At 40.8% G+C, this 17859-nt stretch overlaps 1 protein-coding gene across 2 annotated transcripts; it reads left to right on the top strand.

Moving 5' to 3' along the window:
- The first annotated feature begins 8787 nt into the window (after positions 1 to 8787).
- bmp16 (bone morphogenetic protein 16) lies at positions 8788 to 16624 on the top strand. Of its 2 annotated transcripts, XM_004543658.5 has the most exons (3): positions 8788 to 9289; positions 14071 to 14432; positions 15320 to 16623. In XM_004543658.5, the coding sequence occupies exons 2-3, from the start codon at positions 14078 to 14080 to the stop codon at positions 16381 to 16383; spliced, it is 1419 nt and encodes a 472-aa protein (XP_004543715.2). In that variant the 5' UTR covers positions 8788 to 9289; positions 14071 to 14077; the 3' UTR covers positions 16384 to 16623. The 2 variants fall into 2 exon arrangements, with proteins under 2 accessions (XP_004543715.2, XP_076729346.1); XM_076873231.1 differs by lacking the exon at positions 8788 to 9289 and having other exon boundaries at positions 15320 to 16624.
- The last annotated feature ends 1235 nt before the right edge of the window (positions 16625 to 17859 follow it).

Here is a 17859-nt window from a genome sequence, read left to right as displayed (position 1 = left end):
GTGCAATAGTACAGTACACAGTGAAGCAAGACAATGCTCCTCCAAGACCATTGTGCTACATATAGCATTAAACAGACAATCAACACAGGACTACATAAAGTGTAAGTGTGCAAAAATTGCAAAAAACCCAAAACAGCGACAGTTCAACACAAGACAGAACCATTGATGTTAAGTGAACAGTGATCGCTCCTCCTCTCCTGAAGTCAACAATTATCTCTTTTGTTTTGTCAACATTTAGAGACAGGTTGTTGACTCTACATCAGTCTATTAGCTGTTGAACTTCCTCTCTGTATGCTGACTCATTGTTCTTGCTGATTATACCCACCACAGTCGTGTCATCAGCGAACTTGATGATATGGTTCGAACTGTGCATTGCTGCACAGTTGGGAGTCAGCAGCGTGAACAGCAGTGGGCCGAGAACACAGCCCTGAGGGGCTCCAGTGCTCAGTGTGGTGGTGTTGGAGATGCTGTTACCAATCCGGACTGTCTCTCCGTCATAAAGTCCAGGATCCAGTTGCAGAGGGAGGTGTTCAGGCCCAGCAGGCTCAGTTTTACAATCAGGTGCTGAGGAATGATTGTGTTGAATGCTGAACTGAAGTCTATGAGCAGCATTCGTACATATCTGTCTTTATTGTCCAGGTGGGTGAGAAAAAGATGTAGGGGGTGCTGGTGATGGCGTCATGTGTTGACCAGTTAATAGGCGAACTGCAGTGGGTCCAGTGTAGGTGGCAGCCGGGTCTTAATGTGCCTCATGACGAGCCTCTCGAAGCTCTTCATCATGATACATGGATGGATGGATGGAAGGATGGATGGATTTTGCTCTGATTTTTCATTTCATTGTCACAAATGAGCTGTAGCATATCACAGCTCCCACATGTTGAAAGGTGGGACCCTAAATGGGTCACCAGTCTGTTGCAGATGGAAGAATGCTGTTATAATATATTTGATTTAAGGGATGTACAAAGTTAATAGAGCAAAATTCACTCTGTAAATCTGTAGCAGATGAGACCTTTAGTTAGAAACACATTTGTAGTATGAAAATATACTGCCTAAATAAAAATATATATTGTACTAAGGATTTAGCACAGTAACAGTGAAAATGCATAAAAAGCAAAACTGACCAGGTTCTCAGTTGCAGGTATTGTTCCCGAAAAGGTACGATATGTCGTACATGTATATTATGAGTATTTAAGACCTTCCTCCACTGCTGCTCTCTGCCACCCTAATCTCCTAAACCAACTTCACAGAATCTTTGAGTCAACTTTTAATCTTGGATTTACAATTAGTGAAGTCCAGATTTCCCCTTTAGCAACACTGTTGTCTTTACTGGTGAAGTCTAAGTATGTCTGACTGACTCAGTGTGGGCAGGAGACGTGACACAAGGTGTCCAGACACACACACACACGTCTGGCCCACTGTCTAACTAAAAACACTGAGCTCAGAACAAAAGAATGAAATCTTATCGCACACTGGAATTCTTTACTGGTGAATGAAAAGAGTCAGACTCTGTTTTTGCGACAGTGTCTGTGTATAGTCTGTCAGTGTGCGACTGTGTACATTCGGGCAGGATGTGTGCTCATTTCAGCTGAGTGGATTCCTTCGTATGAGCTGGTAATGAAATCTCATCTTCGTCCCCCATGCTCTTTCTCGTCACTTCTTTTTCTGACATCCATTTGTCCTTTCCAGCATGCAGTACTCACAAATCATCCTGGTTTTCTTGGTCATTCCCCTCTAAAACAGACTCAGCATCTAAAAACACTGAAGTGTGCTTAAGGATTAACTGGATACATCAAACTATCAATCTAAGCACTTCTAATCGTGTTGTCGAGTTTGTACACTTATTGCTGAAGTTTGAACAGGTTTACATGCCATACCTTATAACTTTTATACGCCTGTCTCATTATGACAAACTGTAGTGTGTAACGGTGAAACACTCGTCACCTACTCACTTGGGGTTGATATTCAGCATTCAACTTGTTGGCAATTTTTGCATATCTTTGTTTTAGCTTATACCACATTTTCGTCCTTTCTTTTCTATTCAAAGCCATCCTGTGTCTCACTGTGTTTCATCATACAGCTCTTCTATGTGCTATTTTGTCTGTTTTGTATCTCTTGTGGCAGATGTAACTCTGGAAACTGGATACAGAAGCAGTAACGTTTACTCTACTCTAAAGACATTGGGTCTTTTATTTTGAAATTTTCCTGGATGTTCTCTGCTTCTGTGCCCGTCTCCCCATCCTGCTCATCTCCTGCTCTGTGCTGGGGGCATGGCTTTCATCAGAAATAGACTAGACATATTCGTTTAGCTTAAAATAGTGGATATCCACTTCTAAGATATTTCCGAGTGCATCCGGTGGAATCTCAAGCACTGGTTTGAGTGGGAAGGCTCTGTTATGACAGACGCAGATATCCTATTTCTAGGATAGGACCAGCTCATCTCACATCTTGGGCCCAAAGGCCTGTGTTTCATTTGTCCATTGGATCTGTCCAACACAGAAGCAGCAGTGTTTGGAAGCATTCAGTGTCTGAAAACTGGTTTCTGTTCATGACAAACACAACATGGCAGAAAACTTCTTAAGAAGTTTGTGTGTGTGTGCGTGTGTGTTTATTCCCATATATACCGGGGAAGACACTGCTTAATATCATCAACATCTGAGACGATATCCAAGCTGATTGTCTAATCTTCAGAGGAATCTATCTGTTGTCCTTTATGATGATCATTATCATTATTATCACTGGTAAATCACAGTAAGCATTGCGACTAAATTTATGTTTGGTCAGACAGCTTTATTTCATCATGCAAAGCAGTTTCAAGTTGAGATACTCACCAATGTCCATCGACTTTTAGCTTCCATATTTTTGGTGTTTTGGAAGTAAGGAAGGTTTAAGAAAAGTAGGAAAACTCCTATACACATTACAATACTGAAAGCTATTTCAGTATTGTAATGTGTGTTTGTGTCTGAAATTGAAGTAGAGAAAGCCATGTAAACTCAACGGCATAGTTTTAAAAGTCAGAAAGGTTATTTATAATAAATCATGTCATTTAAACCAAAGGTGCATCTTAAATTGAGGCTGTTAGATCTCCCAAAAGATTTTTTTTTTCCTAATACCTCACTCTGTTCAAAGCAACGCTCTTCAAAGGATTTTGGAAAAAGTCTCCAGATGACTAAGTGATAAAGCTGAGTTTGTTGCATAATTTCTATAAACAACAATTCACATTAATTTGATGTTCTGTCAGTGTCACTTCACCGCTTTCACTTTTACAACAGCTTAGTTTTATAACTGCTTTCCACATCATCTGCACCACGACAAAACATTTACGTACAATACCGTAAACTGTCAGACTCGTTCCTTTAAACTGTTTCCATGGTTCAAAATAAAGTGATTTTCCTTTTCGCACAGGTTTATATTTGGGGGGTTTAATAGCCTGGATTGATTACTCAGAGGAATGTGTGACTTTCCAACATTTCCCAGCTGCAGAAAATGTGTTCTACTGTCCCAGATAAACATGGTTTTATTAATTTCAGCTAAAGTAGATTAATATGTTTTATCAACATGTGCAAGGTCCAAAGCTTTAAACAAAGCCCAGAATAAAAGGCTTGTTCCCACAGCTGTAAATCTGTATTACTTTTCTAATCCTTTCTTCAAAACTATTTCCCAAAACTCACAATCCCTCACAAGTAAACCAAATTCTCTAGTAGATTTCTTGATAAATTTGCTTTTCCAGGCAACAAACAACATTTGGGTTACTTCATTTGTCCGCTTGATGCTGAAGAGAAAGACCAGCGTGGGTCTCTTGATCATTTTAACCAAAGCAATTGTTTTTACATTATACAAGGAGATTTGGCCCAGTATTGATGAAAAAATAATGACTATCAGTAGAGTAGATAGCTAGTAGATGGCATTAGCTGCATTTCAGCAAAGGAGCTTTTCCCAGGAACTGGAGACTTTTGGGGCAACTGAGGGCAACTGATAGTGATTTTATATTTCATCCATGTCCAAATAACCACACCAACAGCTGTCACCCTCTCACCAAGCTCTTTGCTGATGGTCGTGCAATTGATTCCAGACTTGTGCAAGTCTACAACTGACATCCTCTGATGGCTCTTTGGTCTTGCACATGGTGCTGGAGAGGTTTAAATGGAAGACACTGATTCTGTGGGTGGGTGTGCTTCATACACATAACGACTTGAGATCTGGAGGATCTATAATTGACTGACTGGGAGCCAGAATTCTGGGTGGGTTGTAGGGGACCAAATAGTTTGTTTTTGTCTGTTGTTTTTTGTTTCAATCAATGACATGAAACTCAATTATAACTTTTATGTAATGATTAATGTCCTGTCTCTCTCCATTAAAATGAAAGTACCATAAAAATTAAAGACTGTTTCCTTCTAAGTGAGCAAACAAATTCAGCAGAGGATAAAATAATTATTTATATGGGAAATTTAATTTAATTTAAGTTTCTGCTTGGCTTAATGCTTCCCACCTGCTCATTTCTATTTGGACTTTTGTCACCCAATCATTATTTGGTTCAATAATCCAATAAACGACATATGCTTTTATTCTTCCTTCAGCCAGTGAGTCATGCATTTGAATACACACCTCATTAGACTGGGATTGCTGTTGATGATTCAAGTTCACAACATATTTAACTGAAACATTGATCATGTTTAAATTGTTTCATATAAAACTGATTTTCTCATTTCAACAAAAACATCTGAGCTCAGATTTCACGTTTTATGACAACGACAAGACGTTGAGGGTGTTTAATGTAATAATATCATCCTGACTACATGAAGTTACAGCAGCAATAACATCATAAAAGCTGTGGACATTAATAATTGTTCATTTTAATATGTAAAATTAACAATTTTATATCGTAAACTCAACAATTAGGCAATTAAATTAACAATTAAAAGTGAAAAATAATCCAGTTGTGAAAAAATTTGAAAATCAACAGTCAGTTTCCTTAAAACTTCAACAAGCAGATGTTTAGCTGAGCAGATAATGTGGATTGTCGTGACTTTTATTGATGGGATAACAGGACTCATAAATTCCCATGTTATCAACTGGGAAGTATTTACTATGCAAAAAAACCCCACACACAGCACAGTGGCATGGTGGTGAGCAGTTTCCTCACAGCAATAAGGTCGTGAGTTTGACTCCACCATCTGGCCGGGGCCTTTCTGTGTGGAGTTTGCATGTTCTCCCCGTGTCTGTTTGGTTTCTCCAAGTGCTCCAGCTTCCTCCCACAGTCCAAAGACGTGCAGTGAGCTTAGGTTAATTGGTGATTCTAAATTGCCCATAGGTGTGAATGACTGTCTGTCTCTCTCAGGGTGTACTCCACCTCTCGCCCTATAGTAGCTGCAATAGGTTCCAGCATCCTTGATAAGGATAAGCGAAAGAGACTGTATGGATGGATGGAAAAAAATACACACAAACAAACAAACAAATGTGTGTGTCTACAGCTTTTACTACTATTACTATGACACCAAGTTAACTTTTCTATCCAGGCTCTCCTTTCCACCCAAGGACCGATGATCATGCCAATCAACAAGTTATTATGTTGGACAATTTGGTGAAAGAAAAGAGAAGAAGAGAAGGGGTGGCTGAACAGGGAATTAATCCAGATACCCGCTTCCCCCCTCCTCTCCTGATGAGGCCTCAAACTCTGTGTCCATGGAGGGATGGAGCAGTATGGAGGTGGGAACACTGGGATGAGGGACGGATGGATGGCTTGTTAAGAGGGCGGTGAGGTATTACTTTAAAAGTTTCTCTCCACCCCCGTCGGAAGTCAGCGGGACAGCAGCCGACAGCTTTTCCAGAGGATGGGAAAGCTGGAGGCTGGGATTACTGCTCATTTCAGGAAGGCGCTCAGTGAAGCCAGAGCTGCGGCTAACTATTACTTTAATGTTGAAAAATTGTCTTTAAAGCCACCTTTCTGTCTTAAAGTGTCCTATATATAGAAGATCCTGTTTACATTCTTGATTAGCTTGAGCTAAATGACACCTACCACAGATGAAGGGAACACTCACTGCTGTGGTATTTTCTTTAATGGGTGATATTCTTGATATCCTTTCCATCATTTATACACATTCCTCCTAAATTTAAGCTGTCCTCAATTATAGAGTCTGCAATGAGAGGCCCATCTGTGGGTCAGCAAGGTTTAAGAGACTCTCCCTAGTGGTGCATTTAAGGGTCTGTGAATCTGTGCTTTATGTTTTCTTTCTGTTTTTCTTCTGAGTTTGATCTCCAGGACAATATGCCACAACTACAACATGTTTTATTAATCTCAAGTACCAGATTAAGAGCCTTCCTAAGTACACCAAAAAAGAAGACTTTTCAAGACATAGCACTTAGGAGTTATAAGTATTAGGATATAACTGTCATATTTTACCTTGAATTAAGTAAAAACAACAGCTGTTTGTAAGGTAGGTCATCAGTTTTAATATTAGACTGGCTTACCAATCAGTACCAACAGGTAAAGTAACTGGAATAGCAGATAAGGATTTAGGTGGGGTTAAATAGAATAGCATACAAGAGGATAACAGATTGATCAGGAGGACTTTGTGGTTTCTCGGACCAACAAAATATAAATGATCTGCCAATAAACACATTTCACCTGATGCCAGCGACCAGGGGATAAGACAAGATAAGATAAGATAAGATAAGTTGCTGCAACAGCAGAGTGGATATGGCGTTATTTTTTGTGCCAGTATTCTGAGCGCACGTAAAGAAAAATTGCAGGTGCAAGTGTTGCATTTTGAGGAGAAATTTATTTTGAGCGAAGAAAAGCTAAATTTGAGTGAACAAAATTCATTGCTGCGTGCAAATTATGTATTCCAGTGTTTGCTATTATACACACACACACACACACACACACACACACACACACACACACACACACACACACACAATAGCAGCCCCTCTCGCTCAGGTTTTGCACTTGCGCTTGCTCGCAATGTGCTGCTTGCGCTCTCAACATTTCTGCCTGTGCGCGCTCAATTCTTTCTGTATACCGTTATATTTGTGCCACAAAACCAGCCAATCACAGACTTGGATGCAAAAAAATCTGATTGGCTGTTTTGGTCTCCAATCAGCTCGAAATGACGAAATGCAATATCCCAGAATCCATTTCGTCCAAAACTCAAAGGAGGCTGCGGCGGAGGAACACAGAGTGGCGGAGTTTGAAATATTACTCTTTCTGGTCACAAAATAAACTTTTAAGATATTTTCATGCGAGAATGGTGCTGTGTAAACTTCAAATATCTGCTCGATTTATCAAGACATCACATATTTGCATAAGTGCTCTAACGTTTTCGGAGAACATGGATCTGAGCCAATGTGCCCTCAAATATCTTTTTGCTACAACAGACCCAAGAACCAAGTGAAATTGAAGGAAATTGTGTCAGTCTAAGAAATTACACACTGACTGATAGTGAAGTTGACATTTGTTTAGAGGTGGCAAAGGCCAAAAAGTTCCTTTGTATCCACAATCAAACCAATTAAACCACTCCTCATGGAGGTCAGAGGTCATGTTGAGTTAGAAGAACCTAACCACGGAAGATCTGCTTGTACAAATGTTTTCATTCCAGCTTCTAATAGGAGCATAGTGGTAGTGAGAAGCACCAAACAGGACATAAATATATCTCTCACATTATGTAATCTCTTCTTTCACAGGTCAAAGATTCTTTCACTACAAACCATCCCGAACCTCAAAAAACTTTGACTGAATGCTCCGATCACAGCAGTGTGTATTGCAAGAGAAAAGCAACAGCGCAACAGAGACAGTCACACAGCCTTGGGATGAATGAGGTCTGTGAATGAGTCTTTTTTTTTTCTTTGGGGGGGGGGTTATACGAGAATGGACTAGAAGAGCAAGTGGAGGGTACAGAGAGGAGGAGCACAGGAACGTGGGCAAGTGATTCTCCAGATGAGATCTAATATGTGAGACGGTGCATCCTAAAGAGACGTTTTCTCATGGGTCCACCCCATGAATACAAATTCAGCCCGCCACCCGCTCTGTGCTGGAAGGACGAATGCACCTTGCGTAGTGTAGAAGTGCAGCCTCTTTCTTTTTCTTTTTTTTCCCCTCGATGTTTACTTTCATCCAATCACGGCACTCAGCTCTGGTGACTTCATGAAAGCTCTTATGAGTCATCCATTCATAGCTTTTTGTCTTGTACCCGAATCCGTTCGCTCTCATTCAGAGTAATGAGGCCTCGTATTTATAATGATGGAGAGACTGTCTGCGAGCATGTTGGCGGAAAAATTCAAATGTTGCCAACGAAACGCCGCAGGTGAGTTTGGTAAAGGAGGAAAACAGTTAGTCTGCATGTGTGTGCTGACTTTAAAGTCCCTCTTGAACATGTTTCATTTATTTATTTGTGTGTGTTTTGTGCATTTAAATGTGTATGTTTCTTTTGATGTTATTTACTGTGATGGCGTGCACATTATCATATCTCTAAGTTTTCATGCTCATGTGTTTGTGTGTGTATGGGTGTGTATGTGTGTACGTGTTTCCGTGTGTGTATGAGAAAGAGAGATAACAGCCTGTAAATGTACTAGGGCCGATCTTAGTGACATCACTATTTGAGAGAATCTGAGTGGTCAGGAAACTCATTTAGAGTTAAATTGGGTTTACCAGCTGGACACTAGAAGGAAAAAGAGTGTGTGCGTGTGTGAGAGAGAGACAGAGAGAGAGAGAGTGTGTGTGTAGGTGTATGTATGTGAGCAAGAAAAGAGAGAGAGGGAAGGGGGAGGAGATACAAAAGGGAGGAACAGAGTGGAGAGGAAAGCAGAGAGACATAGTAAGGTTTAGGAACAAGAAGGAGTTGTTGCCTGTGATACAGTACAGACAGACAGACAGACAGACATTTTCCTCTTGCAACTTCTAGCAGCGGTACCAGTCTGTCTTAAACAACTAAGGGTGGAAGTGTAGGCGACAGAGAAAAGGGAGTTGCCTACTAGCAGAGGTCAGGCAGGCAGAGGGGAAGCTAGTGGATGTTTTTTAAGAGTTTGCTTATCTGACACTGACAACAGGATGAGGAGCTGAGCGAGGGAGTAGACAGGGAGAGAAGCATGGAGCAAGCAACTTTACCTACAGTACATTTGCATAAGAGACATAGGAAAGACATGCACTGGCTTCTCTGAGAGAGGTAAAGAGACAGAGGTAAACAGTCCACTTTCTCCATTCTGTCCAAAGGAGCGGGAGTGAGAGCCGAGGGATCGTAACACTGGAGCTCAAGGATAAACCATGGACTCTGCATACATCCCACTACACCTGGACGTGAGTACTACATCCCTGTCCCTCTGTCTCTGTCTCTCACACACACATGCATAGATCTGTCTGTCAAACCACAGGCCACAGGAACTGCACTGCTGAAACCATTAGTCTCCGCTGGGAAAAACACACTCGTGTATATGAATACACTGCTGGCCCACTGTATTGCTCAATCTACCTCTTGTCAGGTAAGCAACTTGTCTGAGAATAATGTGCCCATTATGGGTTCAAAGAGCATGACGTAACTCGCCAACGCTGTGCAACATGCGAAGTATGAATTGGCCCTCAGTGTTATTGCTCAGCAGCTTTAATGTGAAAAGCAGAGGTGTGTTTTTGTTCTGTATTTCACATCGGTTTAGCTGTCAGACGCACAACGAGGGCAGTCTCTGAGCTTTCAGCAGTCATGGCTTAGATATGTCAGTATTTCCACTGATGCTGTTACAGTGTTGTGCCTCAGTAGGGCCTCCTGTTAACCACAATGCACTTGTGAGATCTCTGTGCAGCATCCCGGGCTGAGGAACAGAGGATGAAAGAGACAAGCTGTGAATACATGCTGAACTACTGATGCTCTGTTCTACCTCACAATTGAGACTTAAGCCAAAAAAAAACAGTGCACGTAGGCATGTGCATGTAGATGTGACCAGCCAGAAAAAGCAATTTACAGTTAAGCTGTGGAAACAGTGTGTTTTCGAGCTAACTCTAAATCTATATCAAAGTTGTCTCACATTTTTACAACCCTTCACTGTTACATATATTGGCAAGTTTTTTTCCGTGTTAGGTTCACTCTGCCTGGCTGTTAGCCTGTGTTTAAGCTCTGTGGTGCTCTGTGCTCGGACACATTTGTATCCAAGTGCGTGTATGTTCTGTATGTGTAGAGCAGAAATGGACGCCTGGGTCATTAACCAACTAATCAGTCCAGCTGGGATGAATTAGAGTGCTGTTCTAATAGACTCCAATAAAACTCTACAGCAGCCTACCTGGAATATTGTTCTAATGATTTCATCTGTTACGCCTCAGAAAGTAGAGCCACAACTGCAACTGTTTTGGACATTTTTCACCCCACCCCCATTATGTATTAACTCCACAGCCCAGAGTAAACCATTAATGATGAGTTAAGTATGGGGAGTATGGTACAGGCTTAACCTCACATTTAATTATAGTGACTGTATGTTCACTTTATACATTTTAATGGGGGGAAAAAGTGTTAGCCAGTACAGATGTATCCTCAGAAGTGATCCCAGGTGTGTATATGCACACTGCACATCATATCTGGACCCATGAGGCTATCCGACATGGCACAGTTTCAAGAAAATGAGTTAGCTCAGAGCCTGAAAATGAACCCTGTGGCATGTACGCTGCATGTATCGTGTTCTGAAAGAATGGGACGGCAGCATAGAAAAATGAGAGCTTGGAAGGGGGGGAGAGAAATCAGGGAGAGTGAGAGGAGGAATTTAGGAAAAGAAACACGGGAAGAACAACAGGAAGGGAAAGTTGAGGGACCAGGCGTAACATGAAGACAGCGGCAGTGGATAAATCAGCCGGCTGTGGTGACACTCCGGCCCCCTGGCCCGGCAACAGTCTGCCGCACTCTTCCGCAAAAACACCATTCATTTTAAGACCTAGGAAAAAAAGAGCGGAACTAATGGGGGAGATGGAGTGGGAGAAAGTCCATAGGAAAATGGGAAGGTGATGCAGAAAAGCATGAAAAGTGACATTTTAACAGGGAAGAACAAAAGATGTAAGAGAATAAAGGAAAAAAAGATGGTTTGAAGGGGACATGAGGGACTGTGCTTAAAGAAAAGTAAAACAGGGTTATATACGGTGGTGTATGACAACAAAAGGACAAAGTTCAAGGAATGCAAGGAGGAAGGAGGAAGGGGAAAGGGAGCAGAGTTTGAAATAAACAGATAAAAAGAGGGGCAGAAAGAGAAACGGATGTCAGAGGTCAGAGGTTTTAATCAGTGAGTTCAGAAAGACGCGGGGCAGACCAGCAGCCACACTCGTCCGCCGCATGCCAGGGTCACTCAGCTGTCTGCTCATGAGGTCAGGTCACATATAATAAGTCTCATAGGCTGAGCACAGAGGGGAAAGACACACAAACACGGCTGTTGAACTCCATACCTTTCATTTCGCCTTATCCCTGACCCCCTTCATTATACGGCTCTCCTCATTTATCCTTCCAGAACATTTCATTGTTTAAGCCAGAGGAAAGGTATAAACAAGTCAGAGATAAAATAAGGAACTGGGGAATGTAATCATAAAAATGTCAGTTTTTCTAGCCAACTTGAATGAGCTGACATCTGGGTGCCACCCACTCAGATGCACAGAACACATAAAACATCTAAATTAAGTCTGGATGCTCTTTGCCCTCCCTTGAAAGTGGATTGAACCATTCATAAGGCAGACACCCAGGGAGGAAACAAAGAGCCTGAAAAGCAGTGTAGGACACTGTTTCCAAACTTCTTTCTCTGTTTTTGCCCCTGTTCCTCTTCCTCGCTGCAGCTGTGACACACCCTTCTGTGTGACAACCTAACCTTTGTACCTCAGGGTGGTTTTGTAGGTGAGGAAAGTACAGGAGAGATGTGGTGTTGTTGTCCTTAATCTGCTTTACAAGCCTCCACAATATATGGGAGAGGTTGTCCGGCAGTTCCTAATCTGTAATTGTCCTCTGCTGCGTTGCCTCAGGTGAAACAGCACTGGGTGTGGTGTTTAATGGCCAGCTAGCAACAATCCCACGCTAGAGGTGGCTTATTTTCCCAGGCTTGCCCTTTGAGCCACGTACCACACACAGTACACATACCCACAGTCACATATACATAAAAAATACACACCTTCACACCTGTGACCTCCTTTTAACCTTTTTTCTGACAGCGTGGTAAGATTAGCTGTCATTACAGCGTCATTATGTGTTTACTCAGTCATAAACTCCTCTGTTATCTCGCTGTAGAGGCCCTAATCGATTCTCTGTCCCTTACAGGCGAGAGATAAAGAGATAGAAGCGAGAATGAGCGAGAGATAGGTGAGCACTTGGACGAGAAAAAAGATAAAGCCAAACTTAAAGTCCTGCAAAAGACATAAATTTAGATGCAGATGGGGTTTATTGTTCTGTTCTTCTTTACTGTGCAGCAGTTCATCTGATTTGCAGTGCAGATTTTTCTTTTCTGCCTGGTAAACAAGTTTTGCACCTTTGCACTGACCCTTTAACATCTCAGCTCCTTTTCAGGTCAAGCTAGCCATTACCTTGCTGCTTTGCAATTATTCACTCACTTATTAACACTCATACTACAGAGATGTAGGGTGTTGGCCGGGTCGCAGTAGTATTTGTGTGACCCCTGTCTGTGATCGCGTTCCAGCACTGAATGCCCTGCCAACACAATCAAGTGTAGCTAAAAGAGTGCTCTTGCAGCATCTGTGGGTTTCAAGTCAAATTAGTGACTGCGAATATAATCTTTTCACCCATTTGTATGTGCAGTAAGTGAGTGAAGCAGGCAGGAATATGGAAGAAATAGGGAGGTTACATGCAGCTGGGCTGTGCAGGTGCAAATGAATCTAACTGTGGATGACCCAACGTTGGGAATACAACGTGTGTGCTGAGCAGAGCATGCCAGTGCATGCACATCTAAACTCTAGGGAGATTACGGATGTCCCATTTCTTGTCTTTCTTTTCTTTTTGTTTTATTTGCAAAATAAAACAACACAATTGTAATTGTGTGGTGGATACCTCTGTGCATGACGGCAGCCTTGAATTCATGATTTAACTAATGCAGATTTGTTTTGATTGATTTGCAGTGGCATTACTAGTAATGCTGCCCCAAAGCTCATATTTTTCAAAACTGTGACATTAAAAGCTTTCATTTGTTTTGATCACATCACTGTAGAAGACATGAAGTCCAATTATTCAGCTGGCTTACAGTCAGTGAGCACTTATTGCGGCACTATTTTTTTTGTTTTTTGTAATTAAAATACCAGAATTTACCCTGACATCAGACTAAACTGAGCATTTAGGTCTGCTATTTGATGCCTGAGATACATCTTTAATCTTCCTATAATTAAGGGGTTAATTAAATTAGACCTCAAATAAAAAATATTTTTAAAAAGCTACTTAATTCTTGAATAAGTATTTTCTCAAGTCATTTGAAAAAAAAAAGGAAGAAAAAAATCTGGCTACATGTCACTCTATCAGGTCTCTGTAAATACCAAACACATCACAGGCATCCACACACACACACAAACAGCACTACTAGAGTAGAGCACACACAAACATGCAGCATGATTAAATTACAGATCGAGACTGTTTAATTACTGCTGCTTAGGTGTCCTGTGAGATAAATGGATCTCTAGGGGAAGAAGCCTGCAATAAATTAACAAAGAAAAAACAAAGTAGCACTGTTTCTACAACCAGGAGTAGCAAGCAAACAACTTCTTATGGACATGTGAATGGTAAATTTCTTGAACATATGCCACATGAAGGCTGAAGACTGATGAGAAACTAGTGTGTCCAGGAAGGAGAAGACATAAGCATAATATACAGAGTCCAGAAGCATCTCTCTGGGGCTATCTCTTTTGCAGATTTCAAGCAATACTTTATATTGTGTCATTATGTCATATGATTTAAATTCTTATTTAAAACACACAGAAGGAAGGACAGAGTGGTGCATGACCTGAAGTCGCAATTTTTTTTCTTTGATGTTTAGGTTACTTTGTATGCGTTCCTTTCTTCTTCCACTTCCTCTTCCTGTTCTGTTCTCTACCTTATTACCTCTCCTCACCTGCGCATCTCCCTCCAGGTCCACCATGTTCCCTCCTAACCTCCTGCTCCTCATGGTCCTGCTGCTACCTCATGCCTCGTCTGGTCGCCAGGGTGGAGACACCAGCGAGATCGATCATGGCAGGGTGCACCCCACACCTTCCGCTTTGTCACCGTCACTCCGGGATCCCGGTCTGGCTCAGACCATCCAGAGTCTCCTTTTGAGCCGACTGGGGCTGCAGTCTCAGCCTGACCCAAGGCCTGGAGTGCCAGTGCCACGGTACCTCGTGGATCTTTACCACTTCCACCAGCAGCAGTACCATCTAGTAGAGGACCCTTCATTTAATTTCCCCAGTCAGCACATCCAGGAGGCCAACACTATACGCAGCTTCCACCACGATGGTAAGCTTACTTACACAATTAGATGGCACGTAGTCAGGTGATTCCTCTTGATGTCAAACTAGATTCATGATATATGAATTATCTGTTTGAGCTGATTCTAGCTTTGAACCTTTATGGCAGTAACACACCTTTGCAAGTCTTTGTATGTCAGTTTTGAACAGTCAAAATAAGATACTACACTATCAAACGAGATAAGTGTAGTAAGTTTTTTTCAAAACATGTATGAGATCAGATTTAGACTACGATAAAATATAGACTCGGGACTCTTCTCATCATAGTTGGATTAACCTGTTCACCAGGGAAACATTTGCTTTTGGGCCTATCCTGGCCATCATATTTGCCTCCCAGTTGCCCTTATTTCAGCACAAACAAGCTAGAATAAATGCAGACCTGCGATAATGGTTCATTATCAGTGAACCATCAGTGAGTTAACACTGCATATTCCTGTCAGACATGTTTGCTCCAAACTAAGAAAATGACAAAGGAGGAGCACACACAGTCATTTAATCTAATCTGAAGGCTCAGGTAATCCTGTAGCACCACTGAAGGAATTCCCAACTTTTGCCAGTACAATTATTTGATAATACAGAGGATGACATTAGTTAATGTTGCATTTTTGTGAGGAAAATCCATAAAGGAACTAACCCACGTGCTGTAACTATAAGGCTTTTAGTGTTATAGGTTAATGTATAATGTAAATGTAATGTAAATTTCTTTAAAAAAAATCTATCTGATATAGATTTCATTTTTTTTTTATTAAGTTTCTTTAAAAAAACAACAATGTTAAATTATTTGCTGACTACGCTATATAGTCTGACAATTTTCCTGCTATTGCTCAAATAAAGTCTTACTAAAGTGTTATATTGCTTTGTCACTCTTCCACTTAGAGCCCCTTGGAAACAGTCTTGGTGCAGAGGATCATACCAGAGTGCACATTTCCTTCAATATCTCTTCCATCCCTCAAGATGAGAGTGTGCTCTCTGCTGAGCTCCGCCTCCGTCGCAGTGACGAAGCAGCTCTGGGTCCTGGACCCCACAGACTAAACCTATACCTCACTGAGCACCATGAGGACCCTGAGCCCACTCTGCTGGAAACAAGGTTACTCACCAATGGCCTCCGTAGTTATAAAACAAGTGGTTTCTGGGAGGCTTTTAGTCTTAGTGCAGAACTCCTACATAAGGCCCATGCTGGGACTGGCAGCCTAGGATTCCTCCTGGAGGTCAGACCTGAAAACAACACCACCTCACTTCCTGAGCAGACCCTCTCTTCTGCTGCAAGTGAGGGGACAGAGAAATCAAAAGAGGCACACCTGAGGGTATGCAGATCTGTGGGACAAGACGATCACAGCTGGGCCCAAGAGAGACCCCTCTTGGTTACTTACAGTCATGATGGCCGTGGACAGGCTTTAGTCAAACATGGCAGAAGAAACCCTGGTAATGGCCAGAGGAGAAAAGGAGCAAAGGCGAGGGTCAAGAATAAAAACAAGGATCTCAATAGAAACCAAATCTGGGGAAGGGACAAAAAAATGGGGTATACTGTGCCGAGCTGGGCGGATGACAAAGGAGGAATCAATTGGAGCGAACGTGGAAGGGTGAAAAGAAACGGTGGTCGTTCTGCAAAACTGAAGCGCCTTTCCCGCAACAGGTGCCGCCGCCATCCACTATATGTAGATTTCAATGACGTGGGCTGGGAAAAGTGGATCATTGCACCCAGTGGCTACGACGCCTTCTTCTGCCTGGGTGAGTGTCGCTTTCCTTTGGCTGACCACATGAACTCCTCAAGCCACGCCATGGTGCAAACTCTGGTAAACTCTGTGAATGGAGCAGTGCCCCGGGCCTGCTGCGTCCCAACCTCTCTCAGTCCCATCGCCCTGCTCTACCTGGACTCTCAAGACCGAGTTGTGCTGAAAAATTATCAGGACATGGTTGTGGAGGGCTGCGGCTGTCGGTAGTGAGCTCCAAGTGACAAACTCACGTGGTCGGTGGGAATACAGAAGCAACAGAAGCATGAAAAGAGACAAGAGAAGGCAAGAAGAGACTCTATAAGTCAACTAATTTCAGACTGAGTGACAGAGACAAATGTAGCAACATACCAAGGATGAGTGAGAGATTGGGAAAGGGATGAGAGAGAAACCAACAATATAAATATATATATATATATATATACATATATATATATATATATATATATATATATATATATATATATATATATATATATATATATATATATATATATATATATATATATATGTGTATATATATGTGTATGTATATATATGTATGTATATATATATATGTATATATATGTATGTATATATATGTATATATATATATATATGTATATATATATGTATATACATATATATACATATATATATATATATGTGTATATATATATGTATATATATGTGTATATATATATGTGTATGTATATATATGTATGTATATATATGTATGTATATATATGTATGTATATATATATATATATATATATGTATATATATATATATGTATATATATATGTATATATATATACATATATATATGTATATGTATATGTATATATATATATATATGTATATGTATATGTATATATATATATATATATATACATATACACACACACCACACACGACTAAAAAGTAATTACAAAACAGGAGAGAAACAAGTGCTCTGTCATTTAATTTCTCCCATTTAGCTACAATGCAACAGTGCACATCATCGACCAACTGGTTGCTATTACAGCAGAAGTGTATATTCATGTTTGCTACACATCTAGCTTTGACAAAAACTGTCTGACAGGCACATGCATATGTGCTTAGCTTTTTTTAGAGCAGGGTTTACACAGTTCTTTACTGTTCTGATGGACTTACTGATGATCGGCAGCATTAGCAATATGACGATGGCACCAGTGTGGCATCCAGACTTTGAGATGGTGTTGTTTCTGCAGTATTTGAACTGGGAAGAAGGGTTCATATGTTTTTATGAAAGGTAATAAAATAATACACCCCTTCACAAACACTCCTTCGTCAAGCTATTTAAAAACCACAACAATAATGCTGAGGAACTATTATGCTATTATTTGAATGTACTATTAACATTATTATTTAAATAAAAGAGACTTTTTTTGTAAATTTATTTTGCAGACTGAGGAAATCCAGTGATAGTTGTCTTGTGATTATATATAAATCCACTGAATCCTGATTCTAACTTAAAAGACACGTTATCTATTTAAATAGCTGCAATATGGTGTATTTAATCTTTAACATATTTAAGATACCTGCACTCAATAGAGCATACAGCATATTAAAGTCTGCAATCCAAATGAAGTGACTTAAGGTAGCTTTACATCCATGCAAATGTTCAGTGTATTGAATTAACAGTCTGTGTTACTTCTCATGTTATCATTGAACACTTTTAAGTGT

This window comes from Maylandia zebra, linkage group LG14, assembly GCF_041146795.1.
Source record: "Maylandia zebra isolate NMK-2024a linkage group LG14, Mzebra_GT3a, whole genome shotgun sequence".
Lineage (NCBI taxonomy): Eukaryota > Metazoa > Chordata > Actinopteri > Cichliformes > Cichlidae > Maylandia > Maylandia zebra.
This window is presented reverse-complemented; position numbering and strand designations above follow the sequence as displayed.

Bases quoted from the DNA above. Each gene is read 5' to 3' on its own strand.
- bmp16 (XM_076873231.1), top strand. From the start codon at position 14,078: ATGTTCCCTCCTAACCTCCTGCTCCTCATGGTCCTGCTGCTACCTCAT. The intron at 14,433-15,319 runs GTAAGCTTACTT...TCTTCCACTTAG, and splicing joins ACGCAGCTTCCACCACGATG to AGCCCCTTGGAAACAGTCTT.